The sequence below is a fragment of the Nycticebus coucang genome, chromosome 2 (genome assembly GCF_027406575.1).
Source record: "Nycticebus coucang isolate mNycCou1 chromosome 2, mNycCou1.pri, whole genome shotgun sequence".
Classification (NCBI taxonomy): domain Eukaryota; kingdom Metazoa; phylum Chordata; class Mammalia; order Primates; family Lorisidae; genus Nycticebus; species Nycticebus coucang.
The window spans coordinates 5,220,499-5,240,728 of NC_069781.1; the positions used below are offsets into that span (position 1 = coordinate 5,220,499).

The 20,230-nt window shown below is 40.2% G+C and overlaps 1 protein-coding gene across 2 annotated transcripts in view; it reads left to right on the forward strand.

Annotated features, from left to right (window-relative positions):
• The window catches only part of SETX (senataxin), a 180,262-nt gene that overhangs the window by 79,076 nt on the left and 80,956 nt on the right, over nucleotides 1-20,230 (forward strand). For both annotated transcript variants that reach the window (XM_053559070.1, XM_053559075.1), the window contains exon 10: nucleotides 18,006-18,189. In XM_053559070.1, the coding sequence (XP_053415045.1) occupies nucleotides 18,006-18,189 (184 nt within the window). The remainder of the gene's footprint in view (nucleotides 1-18,005; nucleotides 18,190-20,230) is intronic.

The following is a 20,230-nucleotide window of genomic DNA, read 5'->3' on the forward strand; positions in this document are numbered from 1 at the left end:
CACCAGATATCAAGTCATTTCAGGAAGACCAGGTGAAAGGAGGTAAGTGCAGAGGGTAGCAAGAAATGAGGCTGAAGAGGCGGTGCCTGTGGCTCAGTGCGGGGGGGGGGGGGGGGGGGGGGGCGGCCCCATATGCCGAGGGTGACGGGTTCAAACCCAGCCCCAGCCAAACTGCAACCAAAAAATAGCCAGGCGTTGTGGCGGGCGCCTGTAGTCCCAGCTACTCGGGAGGCTGAGGCAAGAGAATCGCTTAAGCCCTGGAGTTGGAGGTTGCTGTGAGCTGTGTGAGGCCACGGCACTCTAATAAAGTGAGACTCTGTCTCTACAAAAAAAAGAAATGAGGCTGAAGATAAATCATGGAGGGGCCTTATGTATTGAGCTCAACAGTTTGAATTTTTTCCCAAAACTCTGTAGGGATTGTCATTTGTGCTTTTGAAATCCAGTTTGTGCTTTAGCTTCTGGCAACATTTTGGAGGAAAAATTGGTAGCAGAGAGATCATTTACCTTCTTCAGTAATCCAGACAAATAATGAAAATGTATTAAACTAAGGTAAGTGGAAGTTTCAGTGAGAAGAAAGTACAGGTGTAATGAAGGAGGTAGTCTCTTTAACTCAGATGGAGGCGGAAGGAGGAGTAGATGGGATCATTCTTATGTTACTGATTAAAAAATTGAGCGGATAGCAATGCTATCAGTGTGGAGAATGAAGGACAGATAACAGATTTAAGGGGAGGACTTTGTTCTCTTTTGGTTGTTTACCTTGACGTTCCTGTCAGACGTTGAACAGAGATACGCTGTGTAGTTGGACGTTGAATATATCTGGAGTTCTAGGCTAGGCTGCCACTTACTGAGTGGTTGGAAAATAGTGCTTTGCATTAAGTGTTTTATAGTATATTCTTAGTCTTTGGGAAGCTTCAATATAGGTGGTAGTTGGAGCAGTGGTTTGTAAACAGGTCACCCAGAAAGAGGGTATGGAATGAAGAGGTTAGAAATCTCAGGACATACCTTTGGAAACTTTGATACTTAGATGGAGAACAAAGGAAGAGGTGATTGAAGATTGGGTAGAGGAAGTGTCAGGCGAATGGTTTGTCATAGCTGTAGAATGCATGGTCACTGTTTTCGCATGCTTTCGAAGAGTCAAATGAAGAGCCTATTGGATTTAGTAATACAGAGATCATTAGGGACTCCCATGAAATCATTCCTGCATGGGTAGAAGCCAAAAGTGCAAAGTTGCTGAAGAAGTGGGAATTGTAAATCTAAATTACTTTTTCATCTGGGAGGCCAAGGTAAGTAAATGGCTTGAGCTCAGGAGTTTGAGACTAGCCTGAGCAAGAGCAAGACCCATTTCTAAAAATAGGGTTGGGCCTGTGGCAGGTGCCTATAGTCCCAGCTACTTGGGTGGCTGAGGCAAGAGGATCACTTGAGCCCAAGAATTTGAGGTTGCTGTGAGTGTTCTATCCAGGGCAACAGAGTGAGATTCTGTCCTCAGAAAAAAATAATAATAATAAAATTTTCAAAATGTTTAGCTGGGAAGTGTAGAGGAGAGGGATTGGTATTTGAAGTTTCTGGCTAGCTGATGTTGAGAAGTGATAACAAAGGATAAGTCTGTGAAAGAAAGCATCCTATATTTTTATGTATCAGCTCTCTTTTTGGTTGATGCTCAGAGTTGCACTTACTTCTGTACTGCAGCTTGGGTATTGTCTGGACACGCCCATTTGTGATTCAGTGTAGTCAGATGGAGTTTATAAAATACACTTAAAGAAGAACCAAGTTATACCAAAAAATACACAAGTTGTAGAAGAACTTAAGATTCACAGTCATTTCAGAGGAAATGAAAAAAGAAAAATAAAATACACCTTATTGAGATTTCCTAGACTTGGCCATCATCAGGTCAATGATTTATTTTTTTATTTTTTATTTTTTCCTTTCTTTTCTCTTCTTTCTTTTCTTTTATTTCTTTGTCTACGTCTCTTGCCCAGGTCTCAGCCCAGCTTACAGCATCCTCAAATTCCTAGGCTCCTGCCTCAGCTTCCTGAGTAGCTGGGATTACAGAGGCCTGCCACCACACCTAGTAAATTTTTCTATTTTTAGTAGAGATGTGGTCTTGCTTTGCTCAGCCACCAATGATGTTTTTAGATTTGAGGACATAACCATACACTTTATGGCTTTTTGGAAAAAAATGATGGAAGTCTGTGTTTCTGTTGATGTGTACTTTATATTCCATGCCAAAAAGTCTCATCTACTTTGAGAAAATGACTCTTGTTTTTTGGGGTGTAGGCCAGCTCTCTGAGTAAAATAAAAAACAAACTCTATATAGTTTTTTTAATAGAGATTTCTTTTGCTGTTTTATTAATCATAGGAGAACCTCTGTAAGTTGACCACCCAACATTAACTTGTTAATCTGTGGAATTGCTCAATATAATAAACTAGACCTACTGTACTGACATGCTAAATGTGGTGCATATCTGTCTGTGAAAATTAGGTCAATTTGAGGCGGTCAACAATGGAGGTTCTATATTTTGAAGTACATAACACTTTGTTTGCACTTTATTCTCTTAAGTTTTTTAAATTGGCAATTAGTTACCTGCCAAAATCATGCTTAAAACAATTGACATTCAAGAAATTGCCACGAGTTTCACTTTCCATTCTTAAGTTTTCTGAAGTTCACTTTCTACTTTGAATTAGATGGCTGGAAAAAATTAGTTTCCTCTAAGTGTGTACTTCCTAGTATCATGGTATTGTTCTTTTAGGTATAATTACTTCTGTGACTAAAATAATTTTTATATTCTGCAAAAAATAGACCGTATCTGTTATGTTACTTGATATTTCTTCATCTTCGGTGCCCTTGTACAAGGCAGGCATTAACGAAATGTAGTTAAATTCAAAATTAGAGTTAGTGTCAGGAAGTCAGGGAAAGGCAGGGCTTTGCAACTAAACTTTGGACAGTTCTTCCCCCCCCCCCCCCAGATGTAACTTACAATGCTATCCTTTTACACTCCTTTTCAGGAAGTTTCTAAGGTAGAGCTTAGTGAAATTAAACTCCCTTTAAATGAGTTTTTTGGTTTGTTTGTTTTGAGATAGAGTCTCACTGTGTCACCTTCAGTAGAGTGTCGTGGCATCACAGCTCACAGCAACCTAAAACTCTTGGCTCTTGCCTCAGCCTCCCAAGTAGCTGGACTACAAGGTGCCCGCCACAATGCCTGGCTATTTTTTGTTGCAGTTGTCATTGCTGTTTAGTTGGGTTTGAACCTGCCAGCCTTGGTGTATGTGGCTGGCACCATAACCATAAGTTTTGAGATCATATATATGTATATTTAAAACAAAATTTTTTTTGAGGAGGGCAGAGTCTTGCTCTGTTGCCCAGGCCAGAGTACAATGGTATCATAATAGCTCTGTAACCTTAAATCCTGAGCTCTAGCCATCATCCTGCCTCAGCCTCTTGAGTAGCTGAGACTACAGGTGCCTACCACTGGGCCTGGCTAATTTTTCTATTTTTGAAGAGACAGGGTCTTGCTCTTGCTCAGGCTGGTATTGAACTCCTGAACTCAAGCAGTCTTCCTGACTTGGCCTCTCAGAGTGCGAGGATTACAGGTGTGAGCCACTGTACCTGGCCTTAAAAACTTTTGAAATCTCATTTTTAAATGTCCTTTTCTGTATTTTAATGTTGAAATCTACCCTAATTCGTAGAAACATGAAGAAAGTATTCTTCAAAGCATAAGTGAAAATACTAAATGTAAAAAATTAATTCATGGGACAAATACATATATTTGATTGTACTTAGGCATTTATATACAATTAATTATGGGTGTAAGAAGGAATTAGAGAATTAAAAAAAATCAGTGTATTTTTAGAAATTGACATTATGCCACGGAAGCCTTGGCAGTAAAGCGTAATTTTGTCAAGATGTTATTGATTTCCCATTAGCGAAGATTAAGTGCTGTGAACTTAGGGTGATAACTCATTTTGAGCAATCTAACACTGTTAAGTATCCATACCCAATAACTTTGCTTAGATTTCTTAACCTTTTCTTGTTCTGATTCTCTCCCTAAAAGGAGACTTTATTTTTTTTCTCTGAGACAAGAGTCTCACTTTAGAGAGTGCCATGACGCCATATCTCACAGCAGTCTCAGATTCCTGGGCTTAAGTGATTCTCTTGTCTCTGCCTCCTGAGTAGCAGGGACTGCCACAATGCCTGGCTATTTTTAGAGATGGGGTCTCACTCTAGCTCAGGCAATCCACCTGACTTGGCCTCCCAGAGTGCTAAGGATTATAGGCGTGAGCCACCGCGCCCAGCCCTTGAAAGGAGACTTTATTGACATCTTTTCTTATTGCCCCTTCCATGTGTATCTATGTACTGTACATGTATGTGTATCTGGACTTTAGACATTAAAAGTAATAATTTTTCATGTCCTGCTAACCAGTTTTCATCCCCTTGAGGATGATAGCACCCTGATGAGAATGCATGGGTTAGGTCCATTCAGTTTATAAAATGGACTTAAGTTTATAGGTGGTTTTGTAACACATCCCTGCCCCTATTCAGTTGATATTTTATTTCCCTTGGATAGTTAAAATTCAAGTTTTTTTAGATAGGTCCGTTGGATAATTTCCTGGTCCAATTCCCAGTAAACCATTATTATATTTCTATGTGAAATAACTGTAGATTCTCCTTGGGTGTGATTTTCTTGTTATTGCAGACCGGCGGATAATTATGTAGATAACATACAATTTGAGTGTGTCTTTTTTTTTTTTTTTTCATGAGTGGTCTGGGGTCATGGGTTTTTAGGAAGGTTTTTTTTTCAAACACAGTTTTCAGATTACCTCTTTGTCACATTATGTCTGAGGTGTCATCATGACTTATCCCTGGTAAGGTTGTGTTTGCCAGTGTCTCCATTCTTTTTCCTTTTCCAAACACTTCTTTGGAGGTGATTCACTAAGTTCAGCCCAAACTGGGATTGGGGGTAAGCTTCACCTCCTGGAGCAGGGAGTATCTGTATACACCAGTGCTAATTTGGAACTACATAGGTGGCCAATACCAGGAAGTTAACAATTTGGAGAAGCTGTTTTTTTCCTGGTGATGTAGTTGAATGTGGAAAGTGAACTCAAGGTTTAAGAATAGAAAGTGAAAGTACTTCGAGATTTCTTAAACATCAGTTGTTTTAAGCATGATTTTGGCGAGTAACAGATTGCCAATTTAAACTTTAAAAACTGTAAGAGACCAAAGTGCAAATAAAATGCAGTGTACTTTAAAGGAAGATTTGTTCCTTCTCTCCCATTTATTTGGTCAGTTGTTGATGTCAGTATGGGTTTATATCAATATGGATTCAGATATATTTTATACTTTGGGTTATAATCCAGTATTACGTTATTTGTTCAGATTGTTTCAACTTTAGCCACAGGGTGCTATTGCAGGTTGACTCTGGAACTATAAGATCCTCCAGACCTACCTATGTTTTCCCTGCCCCGGCATTGTTTGCTTAATGCATCATCACTGAAGACATTTGCTTTGTTGAGCCCTGATACACTGTTTACTTAAAGAGCCCTGATATACTGTTTACTAACTCACTGCTTTCTTGTTTGTTGGTTTTTTGTTTGTTTTGTTTTGTTTTTGAGACAGTTTTACAGTTTTACCATGTTGCCCTTGGTAGAGTGCTATGGCATCACAGCTCACAGCAACCTCAAACTTTTGGGCTTAAGCGATTCTCTTGCCTCAGCCTCCCAAGTAGCTGGGATTACAGGTGCCTGCCACAATGCCCGGCTGTTTTTTTTTTTTATTGCAATTGTCATTGTTGTTTAGCTGGCCCAGGCTGGGTTCAAACCTGCCAGCCTTGGTGTATGTGGCTGGCGACATAACCACTGTGCTACAGGTGCTGAGCCTTGTTTTGTTTTTTTGAGGGAGATTGTTGCTCTGGTTGCTCAGGCTAGAGTGCAGGGGCATCATCACAGCTCACTGGAACCTCTGACTCCTACTCTCAGTATCCTCTTGCCTCAGCTTCCAATGTATCTAGGACTACAGGTACACACTATTACCATGCCCAGCTGATTTTAAATTTTTGAGGTGATGGGGTCTGTTATTTGGATATATTTAGTTATAGAGATAAAAAAAATGCAGGATTTTTGCTTGTTTTTATTGTACCTCATTAAAGTTGGAGACCTCTTTGGATTACTTCCATCCTGTTTGCTTGTACTCTCAATTTCATGCCATCTGCTTACTTACTTACTAAACTTACATGTCTTCATTCAAACATTTGGCAAATTTGGTTCTTAGGTTTTTCTTTTTCTTCTTGGTACTATATTCCTACCTTGCTGTCCTTGAGATTCCTAGGATTTGGAAGATGATTTTATTTTAACCTTTTGACTTCTGAGTTTACACTGTAGAAAATCTGGTGGTGTTACAAAAAGGAAAGTTGAAGAAGAGCAAAGCAATAAGTATTAAACTTTGTAGCAGTAAGTTAACATTTGTAGCTCTTAGAGTTAACAGTGCTTTGAAGGGCAGTGAGTTATGGGCAGCATTTCATACATATGTATATATATAAGTTCATGTAAGTGCTTTCTTTTTCTTTTTTCTTTTTTTTGGGTCAATTTTTTAATACACATATAGTAAAAGCTGATTTATTTGAGGCATAGAATTATTCCAGGCAGTCTGAATTAACTATGACTTAAAATGGTTCTTATGAGCTATTATGTTTCCAAGTGAATAAAAATGTGCATGAAAGTAAAATCTAGATTTTCTCAGGATATTTCCAACATACCCAAGAAAATAAGTTGGAAGCATATCACAGGTTCTATTTTAAAAAGTAGCAGACTCCTTCTGAGAGACAGGAGTCATTTATTAATGTCATTAATGCTATTAATGTCATTTTACTTGGGGGAGACAATTTTGTGGTACTGGTGATGCTTTAATGTGCATATAACCGTTTTTGTCAGCTTCTTCATCTATTTTTTATTTTTTGTTTTTTTCCAAAGTCTCAAAAAATAGACAACTAATATTTATAAATAAAAATAGAAGATAATTTCAAAAAATAGATCATGCCAAATCTTATAGACTATAGAAAAAGAAGAAATATTTCAAATTCTATTTCATCTAGATATACCTGATATTAAAATTGGAAAAAATATATTATTATAAAGGGAAATTACAAACATATTTCACTTACAAGTGAGGATGTGATATCTTAAACAACATATTAACAAGTTGAATTAAAAATTATTGTTCAAATAATGTACTTTGGTCAAAAGTAAATCCAATTTATGTGAGAATTAGTCATTATTTTTTTTCTTTTCCTCCTCCCCCTTCCCCCTCCACCCACCCACCACCGTGTCACTAATTGTCATTAATTGTTCTCATATCAAAGTTGAATACATAGGATTCATGCTTCTCCATTCCTATGATGCTTCACTAAGAATAATGTGTTCCACCTCCACCCAGATTAATACAAATGCTGCAAAATCTCCATTTTTTTTAATGGCTGAATAGTATTCCATAGTATACATATACCGCAGCTTGCCAATCCATTCCTGGGTTGAGGGGCGTTTAGGCTGTTTCCACATTTTGGCGATTGTAAATTGAGCTGCGATAAACAGTCTAGTACAAGTGTCTTTATAATAAAAGTGTTTTTTTCCTTCTGGGTAGATGCCCTGTGATGGGATTGCAGGATCCAACAGGAGGTCTAGGTCGAGTTCTTTGAGGTTTCTCCAGACTTCCTTCCAAAAAGGTTGTATTAATTTGCAGTCGCACCATCAGTATAAAAGTGTTCCTGTCTCTCCACATCCGCGTCTGCATCAGCAGTTTTGAGATTTTGTGATGTGGGCTATTCTCACTGGGGTTAAATGATATCTCGGGGTGGTTTTAATTTTCATTTCTCTAATAATTAGGGATGATGAGCATTTTTTCATGTTTGCTAGCCATTCGTCTATCTTTAGAGAAGGTTCTGTTCATCTCTCTTCCCCATTGATGTGTGGGATTGTTGGTTTTTTTTCATGTGGATTAATTTAAGTTCTCTATGGATCCTAGTTATTAAGCTTTTGTCTGACTCAAAATATGCAAATATCCTTTCCCATTGTGTAGGTTATCTATTTGCTTTGGTTGTTGTCTCCTTAGCTGCCACGCCCACGGCATTGCCGCCGAAGCGAGGCGGTGCTGACCGCGTTTTAGAGCGTCGGTAAGGAGGCTTGTGCTCCACGGAGCTTCGCCCCCAGCGACCCCTGCACAAACAGCATCAGAAACGGTGCTCTACGTGCCAAGTCACCCGCAGGAGCTTGAACGACCGTGGCAGCCTTTAAAATTTATTACTTTGTTTTTCTTTAGGATAGGTCTGTGTGTTCTGATACTAATCACAATGTGCTTTCTCAGGGCTGGACCCATTGCACTGCAGGATGAGATAAGGCACGAGTTTGCTAGACTCAGTGCTGCCTATAAGTCAGGCACCAAGACATTTAAGTAATAAATACCTTCACAGTAAATACCAATGATTTTAGACAATGTATAGATGATTTGTTACAAGAAGAATCATTTATAACTAGAATGGACAATGATCCTATACAACTTATAATAAAACAATAACGCACAGGCAGGGAAAACAGGACAGACAAAGACATTTCTAAGCACGTAGGAATGCCTATGACACGCCTTTCCTGGTAACCACACACAATACCTTATTAGACACACTTTCCCCTCTCAAATCAAGAAAATATCTAAATCGCCACAATTACCTAAAAATCCTTATGAAGGAATATATGATGAAATTGGAACACGCTGGGTTGTGTATGAAGGGGAAGTGAGAAATTATACCAGTCGTCTTCTTTTTTCTTTTTTGAGCGATTAGCTAGAGAACGCAAACCTTGTTATCTCTAGAAAGAGGAAGGAGTAGACAATTTCACAACCATGCTGAGACCAGCTCTTTTGTAGTGAGTTAAACTTTGTACTGTTTATTTTAGGTATGCTTTTGACTGTTATCAACTAGAAACAGAGACAGAGCAATTGAATTGTTGTTAAAAATATCCAGAACAATCAGAGCTTACCTAAGCACGAAAACTGCAACCGTAAAGGAAAAATCTGTAACTTTCCCACTAACTCAAAATAACTCTTGTGTAACCTATGACGCCCCCTGCCTGTAAGAAAAAGTGTATGAGTACTTGCATGCCTGCACAGTAAAGTTACAGCTGCATACTCCAACCCGTGGTGTGTCAGACTGTCATTCCTGCGCCGACCTCTCAACCTTCCTCGTTCCTTCTCCCTGCTCTCCCTCGGACTGAAGCCCACCGACTGGGTGGTCCGCGGCACTTAGCTGTACAGAAGCTTTTCAGTTTAACTAAATCCCAATTTGTTTATTTTTGTTGTTGCAATTGCCATGGCAGTCTTCTTCATAAAGTCTTTCCCTGGGCCTATATCTTCTAGTGTTTTTCCTATGCTTTCTTTGAGGATTTTTATTGTTTCATGCCTTAAATTTAAGTCCTTTATCCATCTTGAATCAATTTTTGTGAGTGGAGAAAGGTGTGGGTCCAGTTTCAGTATTTTACATGTGAATATCCAGTTCTCCCAGCACCATTTATTGAATAGGGAGTCTTTCCCCCAGTGTACGTTCTTGTTTGGTTTATCGAAGATTAGGTGGTTGTAAGTTGTTGGTTTCATCTCCTGGTTTTCTATTCAATTCCAAATGTCTATGTCTCTATTTTTGTGCCAGTACCATGCTGTATTGACCACCATGGCCTTGTAGTACAGCCTAAAATCTGGTATGGTGATGCCCTCGGCTTTGTTTTTATTACTAAGAACTGCCTTAGCTATACGGGTTTTTTTCTGGTTCCGTACAAAATGCAGAATCATTTTTTCCAAGTCTTGAAAACAGAATGTTGGTATTTTAATAGGGATGGCATTGAATCAATAGATTGCTCTGGGAAGTATAGACATTTTTTTTTTTTTGTAGAGACAGAGTCTCACTTTATGGCCCTCGGTAGAGTGCCGTGGCCTCACACAGCTCACAGCAACCTCCAACTCCTGGGCTTAAGCGATTCTCTTGCCTCAGCCTCCCGAGCAGCTGGGACTACAGGCGCCCGCCACAACGCCCAGCTATTTTTTTGTTGCAGTTCGGCCGGGGCTGGGTTTGAACCTGCCACCCTTGGTATATGGGGCCGGCGCCCTACCGACTGAGCCACAGGCGCCGCCCAGGAAGTATAGACATTTTAACAGTGTTGATTCTTCCCAGCTGTGAGCCTGGTATGTTCTTCCTTTTGTTAAAGTCCTCTGCTATTTCCTTTCTTAGGGTTTCATAATTTTCTTTATAGAAGTCCTTCACCTCTTTTGTTAGGTATATTCCTAGGTATTTCATTTTCTTTGGGGCTATGGTGAAGGGAGTTGTGTCCTTAATTAGCCTCTCATCTTGACTGTTATTGCCGTATTCAAAGGCTACTGACTTGTGAACATTGATTTTATATCCGGAGACATTACTGTATTTTTTGATGACTTCCAGCAGTCTTATGGTTGAGTCTTTGGGGTTCTTTCTGTTTCCCCCCCCATAACCATAATTGTCATTAATTGTCCTCATATCAAAATTGAGTACATAGGATTCATGCTTCTCCATTCTTGTGAAGCTTTACTAAGAATAATGTCTTCCACGTCCATCCAGGTTAATACAAAGGATGTAAGTCTCCATTTTTTTTAATGGCTGAATAGTATTCCATGGTATACATATACCACAGCTTGTTAATCCATTCCTGGGTTGGTGGGCATTTAGGCTGTTTCCACATTTTGGCGATTGTAAATTGAGCTGCAATAAACAGTCTAGTACAAGTGTCCTTATGATAGAAGGATTTCTTTCCTTCTGGGTAGATGCCCAGTAATGGGATTGCAGGATCAAATGGGAGGTCTAGCTTGAGTGCTTTGAGGTTTCTCCATACTTCCTTCCAGAAAGGTTGTACTAGTTTGCAGTCCCACCAGCAGTGTAAAAGTGTTCCCTTCTCTCCACATCCACGCCAGCATCTGCAGTTTTGAGATTTTGTGATATGGGCCATTCTCACTGGGGTTAGATGATATCTCAGGGTTGTTTTGATTTGCATTTCTCTAATATATAGAGATGATGAACATTTTTTCATGTGTTTGTTAGCCATTCGTCTGTCGTCTTTAGAGAAAGTTCTATTCATGTCTCTTGCCCATTGATATAAGGGATTGTTGGCTTTTTTCATGATTAATTTGAGTTCTCTATAGATCCTAGTTATCAGTATAAGATCATACTGTCAGCAAAGAGGGAGAGTTTGACCTCCTCTGCTCCCATTTGGATGCCCTTTATTTTCTTGTCTTGCCAGTTGTATTGGCTAGAACTTCCAGCACTATGTTGAATAAGTAATGGCAACAGAGGACAACCTTGTCTGGTTCCAGTTCTAAGAGGAAAAGCTTTCAGTTTAACTCCATTCAGTAAATATTAGCTGTGGGTTTGTCATAGATTGCTCAGTCAGTTTAAGAAATGTGCTACCTGTGCCTATACTCTGCAGCGTTCTAATTAGAAAAGGATGCTGTATTCTATTGAATGCTTTTTCTGCATCCATTGAGAGGATCATATGGGCTTTGTTTTTACTTCTGTGGATATGGTGGATAATGTTTATGGATTTACATATATTAAACCAGCCTTGCATCCCTGGGATGAAACCTACTTGATCATTATATATGACTGTTTTGATGATAAGCTGTAATCTGTTGGCTAGTATTTTGTTGAGAATTTTTGCATCTATATTCATTAGTGAAATTGCTCTGAAGTTCCCCTTTTTAGTTTGAAGTTCCTCTTTTTAGTTGTGTCTTTTCCTGGTTTTGGTATCAGGATGATGTTTGGCTTCATAGAACATGTTGGGGAAGATTCTTTCCTCCTCAATTTTTTGGAATAATTTCTGCAATATAGGAATAAGCTCTTCTTTGAAGGTTTGATAGAAGAATTCTGGTGTGAAACCATCCAGACCAGGGCATTTTTTGTTGGGAGATTTTTTATTGTTTCTTTGATGTCAGTGAAATTGGTCTGTTCAGAAGATCTATTTCATCTGGGCTAAGTCTAGGGAGAGAGTGTGATTCCAAATATTGATCCATTTCCTTCACATTGTCAAATTTCTGGGCATAGTGTTTCTGGTAGTATTCAGAGATAATCTCATATCTCTGTGGCATCAGTTGTTATTTCCCCTTTATTATTTCTGATTGAGGTTACTAGAGGTTTTACGTTCTTTATTTCTAGTTAGTCTGGCCAAAGGTTTATTTTATTTATTTTTTTTTTAAAAAACCAACTCCTTGTTTTCATTAATTTTTTGAATGATTCTTTTGTTTCAATTTCATTAATCTCTGATTTAATTTTGGATATTTCTTTTCTTCTACTGGATTTAGGGTTAGATTGTTCTTCTTTTTCCAATTCCATAAGATGGCTTGTGAGTTTGTCGATGTGCTCTGTTTTTCGAATGTAGGCTTCTAAAGCGATAAATTTTCCTCTCTGGACTACTTTTGCAGTATCCCACAGGTTTTGGCAGTTTTTGTCTTCATTGTTACTATGTTCAAGGAAGTTAATGATTTCCTCTTTTATTTCTTTCTGCACTCAACTATCATTCAACAGAAGGTTGTTTAATTTCCATGCCTTTCTGTGGGGTTGAATGTTTTTGTTGGAGTTGAGTTCCACCTTTAGTGCCTTGTCTGAGAAGATACAAGGTAAAATTTCAATTATTTTGATTCCGTTGAGGTTTGTTTTGTGTCCTAGGATATGATCCATTTTGGAGAATGTTCCATGGGACGGTGAGAAGAATGTATATTCTTTTTTTTTTTTTAATGCAGTTTTTGGCCAGGGCCAGGTTTGAACCCGCAACCTCTGGTATATGGGGCCAGTGCCCTACTTCTTTGAGCCACAGGCACTGCCCAGAAGAATGTATATTCTTTATCTTTGGGATGGAGTGTTCTATATACATCTATCAAGGACACTTGTTCTAGGGTCTCATTTAAATCTCTTAAATCTTTGTTTAATTTGTTTAGAGGATCTGTACAGCTCTGAGAGAGGGGTGTTAAAGTCCCCTGTTATCCTGGTGTTACAGGATATCATATTGTTCAGACTATTTAAGGTCTGTTTCAAGAATCTGGGAGCATTTAAATTGGGTGCATAAATGTTTAGAATTGAGCTGTCTTGTTGTGTTTTTTCCCTTGACCAATATGAAGTGACCATCATTGTCATTTTGACTTTAGTTGCTTTAAACCCACATGTATCTGAAAAAAGATTGCAACTCTTCTTTTCTTCTAAATTCTGTTTGCCTGAAAAATTGTCTTCTAACCCTTAACTCTTGAGTTTTAATTTGTCTTTTGACATGAGGTGTGTTTCCTGCAAACAGCAAATAGACGTCTTGTGTTTTTTAATCCAATCAGCCAGTCTATGCGTCTTCAGTGGGGAATTCAAGCCATTGACATTTATTGAGATAATTGATAAGTGTGGTAGTGTTCTATTCATCTTATTTTGTGAAAGTCCGTTGCTTAGTTTTGTCTTTGCAAAAAGGGTATTTACCTTGCCGAAGGCCCATTGTGATAGTGTGTAGAATAGGTTGAAGTATTTCCTGTAAAGCTGGTCTTGTGGTAAATTTCCTCAATGTTTGAATGTCAGTAAGATATTTGATTCTCCGTCAATTTTAAAGTTAGGTCAGCGGGATATAGAATTCTGGGCTGGATATTGTTCTGTTTAAGTAGATTAAAGGTAGATGACCATTGTCTTTTGGCTTGAAAAGTTTCATTTGAGAAGTCTGTGGTCACCCTGATGGATATGCCCCTGTAGGTCAGTTGGTCCTTACTCCTGGCAGCCTGCAAAATCTTTTCTCTTGTCTTGACTTAAAAAGGTTCATCACAGTGTGTCTTGGAGAAGCTCTATTTGAGTTGAGGTGACCAGGGGACCAATATCCCTCTGAAAGGAGTATATCAGAATCTTTGGTGATATTTGGGAAATTTTCATTTATAGTATTCTCTAGAATGGCTTCCATTCCTCTGGAGCATTCTTCTTCCCCTTCTGGGATACCTGTAACTCGTATGTTTGAACGCTTTATAAAGTCTCATAATTCTGTCAGTGAACGTTCTGATTTCTCTCCCTTCTTTTCTGCCTTTTTAACTATCTGAGTTATCTCAAGAGCTTTATTCTCTACCTCTGAGATTCTTTCTTCTGCATGGTCTAATCTGTTGTTGATACTTTTCTATTGCATCTTTAAGTTCCCTAATTGACTGCTTCAGTTCCTTCAGCTCTGCTATATCCTTTCTATATTCTTCATATTGTTCATCTCTTATTTGATTCTGTTTTTGGATTTCCTTTTTGTTATTTTCCACTTTCTCAGCAATTTCCTTAATTGTTTTTTGGTTGTTTTCCACTTTCTCAGCAATTTCCTTCATTATTTTCATCATCTGTATTTTAAATTCCCCTTCTGTCATTTCTAACATTTCTTCATAGGTGGAATCCTCTGCAGTAGCTACCTCATGGTCCCTTGAAAGGGTTGCCCTGGACTGGTATTTCATATTGCCAGGATTTTTCTGCTGATTCTTCTTCATGAGTGTTTTCTTGTATTTGTTTCCTTGGCCTAATTTTCTTTTCACTTCCTCTTGCTCTTTTTACTGTGCTTTTGGCCTAAAGTTGTTGTTTTTTTTTTTTTTTTGTAGAGACAGAGTCTCACTTTACTGCCCTCGGTAGAGTGCCGTGGCATCACACAGCTCACAGCAACCTCCAGCTCTTGGGCTTATGTGATTCTCTTGCCTCAGCCTCCCGAGCAGCTAAGACTACAGGCGCCCACCACAACACCCGGCTATTTTTTTTGTTGTTGTTGTTGCAGTTTGGCCGGGGCCGGGTTTGAACCCGCCACCCTGGGCATATGGGGCTGGCGCCCTACTCACTGAGCCACAGGCGCCGCCCTGGCCTAAAGTTTTAATGAGTCCTTTTTGTATGGGAGCAGAAGGATGAGAAGATTGAAGAGCAAGAAGGGAAAAAAAATTTTAAAAAGAAGGAAGAGGGGCTGAGTAAAAGGAAATATTGACAAAAAGAAGAGAGGCACCAAAAAAAGGAGACAGGAGTAATATAGGTGTATAGTAGGGTACTTTGACCCAACCTAAAAACTCCCAACCTCTGGGAGTGCTGGGTTGAGTGGTACCCTTGAGGTCAGTAGCTCTTTGCCAGCTGATCAGACACAGTGCCCCACCTCTACCGGGTAGAGAGGAAAGACAAAAATACTATAAATCAAACCAAAGCAAACAAACAAAAACCCTTACGGGATAAAATTGGGGGGAAAACAACAAATAATAGGGGCAGAAACACTAGCAAAAATGGTAGTTCTCATTGTTAAGGCAAAAAAGGAAGATTGTATTTAAACTAGAATAGTGGGAAAATGTAGAGGAAAATGTTGAAATTTAAAAAAAAAACCCAAAACCAAAAAATTAAAACAATATGTATATCTTGCTGAATATTATCCGGGGAACTGGTCATCTTCTGAGGTATGAGATGTTAATCACAATGTTGATACAGCTGTATGAGATGGAGACTGGAGACCTCTACTGATTTCTCAGACTCCGCAGGCTCAGGAGCCCAAATGTCCCCTCAGCCCGCTTAAAAGACACTCCAAACTGTGAATTTTGGCTAAGCAGAAGCTTTCCAAGGAAAGCACCTATAGCTGGGATCTCTCCAGGTATGGCTGCCCTCTTTTCCAGTGCGCCCAAACTGGTCTCACTCTATGCCCCTGCAGGCCAAGACTGTAATCTGCCAAACACTTAGATCTCCACTCTTCCTCAGGGTCTCAGTCCCTGCCTTTGAGCAGCTCAGTCACTTGATTACTCGCCTAAGATCTCCTGGCTGATCCCTGTGCTGTGACCTGCAAGGGCAGCTGCCCCACAGTGGCTGTGCGGGCAGCCCACAGCTGAACGATATTAGCTCCTTTCTGGCTCAGCAGCTCAGTCTGGGGCCCCAGACAACACCCAAAGTCATCCGCACACCCACCTAAGATCTTCCAAGGCAGTTGAATCAAGTGCCCAAGTCCAAAAAAAAACCAAAATAGCCCACAGTTAAGGCTTTTCCTGCTTGCGGTCTCCCTGTTGGTATGGTTACAGCTGCGGGCAGCCTCCAACCTAACACACCTACCACTTGCCAGTTCTCCACTGCTTTTGTCCTCCTCGCGGGGTCCTGAAGTCTCTCGCGGACTCCCTGTGTCACCAAAGGGGAGTTTCTGGGCCCATCCCACCAGTCAGAGATGCCTGGAGTCTTCTGTACCCAATCTCACTGTGCCCGGTTGTACAGAAGCTGTTATTTGGCCACCATCTTGCTCTGAAGCTTTTTTTTTTTTTTTTTTTTTTTTTGAGACAGTCTCATTTTATCACCCTTGGTAGAGTGCTGTGGCATCACAGCTCACAGCACACAGCAACCTCCAGCTCTTGGGCTTAGGCGATTCTCTTGCCTCAGCCTCCTGAGTAGCTGGAACCACAGGTGCCCGCCACAGCGCCCGGCTATTTTTTGTTTGCAGTTTGGCCGGGGCTGGGTTTGAACCCGCTACCCTCGGTATATGGGGCCGGCGCCCTACTCACTGAGCCACAGGCGCTGCCTCATGTAAGTGCTTTCTAAACAAGAGAAAATTCTCTTTGTCAACCTTAAGAACGAGATTCAGGCAACGTGATTAAATGCTGAGTTTTTTGAGTATAAAATTTGAGGCTGGTCACTTGGGTAAGAACATAGACGCCAAAAGATGAAGTCAGTGCTCCAAAGTGGAGAGAGGTTTGAGGGTCATTTATATAGGCAAAGTCTGGAAGTTTAACAAAATTTCAGCATTTTCTACACTGGTTAGTGAGTTTGGTTAAATCCAGTGGTCCTTTTGAGAAGCATGTATTTAAACATTCCACATTAAGTATGTAATAGTTCTGGGTCTTTTATCTCAGGTGCCATCTGGTCTGAGCCAGGAACAAGAAAATTGGGAAGTTAATCTATAGCAATAGAAGTCACATTCCATGACTGTTTTCGAAAGTCAGTCTTCCTTAGGACCTAACAACTTTTATTACTTGAGACAAGGTCTTGCTGTATTGTCCAGGCTATGTACAATGGCTTGATCATAACTTACTGTAAACCTTGCCTGGGTTCAAGCAATTTTCCTGCTTCAGCCTCTTAAGCTAGGACTACAGGTATGTGCCATGGTGCCCAGCAATTTATTTTTTATAGGGACAGTATCTCATCATGTTGCCCAGACTGTTGTTTTTTTTTTTTTTTTTTATTCAGAGACAGAGTCTTACTTTGTCGCCTTCAGTAGAGTGCTGTAGCATCACAGCTCACAGCAACCTCCAGCTCTTGGCTTAGGCAATTCTCTTGCCTTAGCCTCCCAAGTAGCTTGGGACTAGAGGCGCCCAGCACAACGCCTGGTTATTTTTTTATTGCAGTTTGGCTGGGGCCGGGTTCAAACCCGCCACCTCTGGTATATGGGGCCGGCAACCTACCCAATGAGTCATAGGCACCGCCCATGCCCAGACTGTTCTTAAACTGCTGAGCTTAGTTGTGAGTTACCATGCTTAGACACTAACAACTTCGAGAACTCCCAAATATACTATTCATTTCACATATCTATGGGTTTTTGTTAATTGGCACGGGTCAGTATTTATGAATTTTTATGTTTGCTGAGATTTCTGTAACTACAACTTCTAAAAATATGAAAGAATTCCTGAGGTTTTCACTTTGACTCTAGTACATTATTACAATGCTTCAAAATCTTTACTTTGAAAACATTAAGTCTGTATCTCTGTGTATTTTTCATAAGTACTATATAGTTTGACCCTTCTTTGTAGCATAACTCTATCTTGCCTTATGATCTTTATTACAAACACAGTGCTCCATTTCTCATGTGTCAAATACAAGACTTTTAAGAGTGGGCACAGATGAGAGTTTGGTCAGTGATAAGCTAGCCAGCAGAAGACAAGGATCACATATAGGAAGTGTACCTGTTCACACAGAATAAGCCTGAAGTATTAATTTTTTTCTTGAGTCTTCAGGTGTCATGTTTTCTGGCTGCAGGTGCAGAATGAGCACGTGTTGCTGGTGCACACCAGGCGGCCTTTCCACCGTTGACTTCCTGAAGTGCTATGCATCTAAGGTCCAACCCAGTGAATTTCAGACAGCTGATGAAGACCTCTGCTACTGCTTAGAGTGTGTGGCTGAATACCACAAAGCAAGAGATGAATTACCATACTTGCATGAGGTAATTTATACTAGATGGGCAGTATTTTTCAAAGCCTGATACTAGGAAGAGAGTCAGTATGAACTCTGGAAGGTTCACAGAAATGATGATATGATTTAAACTTTGAAGGCTGATATACCTCAATTACCTAACCGATTGCCTCATACATAGCAGTTGCTGAGAAAATGCTTACCATTGATGGAATTGAATTAAATCTAACACACAATTTTATGATGTATCAACATTTATTCATTTCGGTATAAAATAATTTTATCAAGTGGAGTTGTGGAGGGCATTTTTTTTATATTAATGTATTTTGTTAGTGCTATGTCTTTGAATGACATGAATTTTTCAAATTGGCTAATAAACTTTTTTTTTAAATGGGTAAATGATATAAACTGAAGGGCAAGCATATTTTCTAATAGAAATGAAAGTGAAAAATACAATTCTAAATAATGGGGCTTTGAATATTTGGCTTATTTATCTGATGAACAACAACACAGACCATAGAGAAGCATACTGTATGTAGAGGTAGAGGAAATTATGAATTTGTGTTAAGAAACTGCATTTTATGAAGTTTTCTTCTTTTTTTTTTTTCTTTTTTTTTTGAGACAGTCTCAGGTTGTCACCCTGGGTAGAGTGCTGTAGCATCACAGCTGACAGCAACCTCAAACTCTTGGGCTTAAGCAATTCTCTTGCCTCAGCCTCCCAAGTAGCTGGGACTACAGGCGCCCACCACAATGTCCATCCATTTTGTTGTTGTTGCTGCAGTTGTCATTGTTGTTTAGCTGGCCCAGGCTGGGTTTGAACCTGCCAGCCTTGATGTATGTGCTGGCACCTTGCCAGCTGAGCTATGGGTGCCACCCAAAGTTTTCTAATTAGGAAGCTATCTAGTGGCTTTATGCTGAAGCTGCTTTTCCTAAAGTAAGACCTATGGCTAGAACATAGAAAAGTCCTAGAAAGCCTAGCTCATGCCTTTGATAAAAAGGTCTAGCTTCTCATTTCCTTTTAAATACTGATATTTACTGATAAACTCTTCTGCAATAGAAGAGTTTCAACATCTCATAGTTCTATATACTCAAACTCATATCTCGTAGAAGTAGCCATGGTTAGATACTTTCTCTTTAAATAGATCTAATATATGGTGTATAGTACCATATTTTGCCATGGAAAATGTGTTCCAGTGTGTAGTGAGCACCTACATTTTTGGCCTAAACTTTCAGGATGACACCCCTCAAGAAAGTGTCTCTCTTGCCAGGAGAGACATATCTGGAGAGGGCTCCCCTGGTAATTATGTAGATCACACTGCTCTCCAGCAGCCTCCTACTCTGTGTAGGCTGAATATCTGGAGAGGGCTCCCCTGGTAATTATGTAGATCACACTGCCCTCCAGCAGCCTCCTACTCTGTGTAGGCTGACACTTTCCTCTCTTCTGGGAACCCTTCCCTGCCTGCCGTATTGGGGGCCCTGGCCAGTATGGCCACACATGGCTAGCAGGGCAGGAGCTTCTGAGGCTCCTTTGACCCACAGATACCCAAGTGGGTCCCTAGGGCCTGTGCAGGGTTCCCGGTCCCCTTCACATGGCTGGGCCTTGGGCCTTGGGCCTTGGGCCTCAGGCCTCAGCCCTCAGCCCTCAGCCCTCAGCCCTCTGCCCTCTCCCCTCTCCCTGCACAGCTGTGGCCCATTTTGCCAGCCCAGGTACTTCTCCCTCCTCTGATTGTAGCAGAGGCTGCTCCCACTGGATCTTGTATCCTCCTGGACTGGAATCCATTGTGCCCAGCAGACTCAGGTGGGAGGACACTGTGGCTCCAAAAGGCCCACCAGCATTCCCTGCTCCTATGCTATAGTATCTATGTATAATGCACATTCTTATTTTTCTCCAAAAAAATTTGGGCAGAAAGTATGCATTATACATGGCAAGATATACTACTTTGAATTTCTGAATTTTTATACTTAGAAAGAGGCTTTCTAGGCTCAGCGCCTGTAGCTCAGTGGCTAGGGTGCCAGCCACACTAGGGCTAGCAGGTTTGAACCCAGCCTGGGCCTGCCAAACGACAATGACA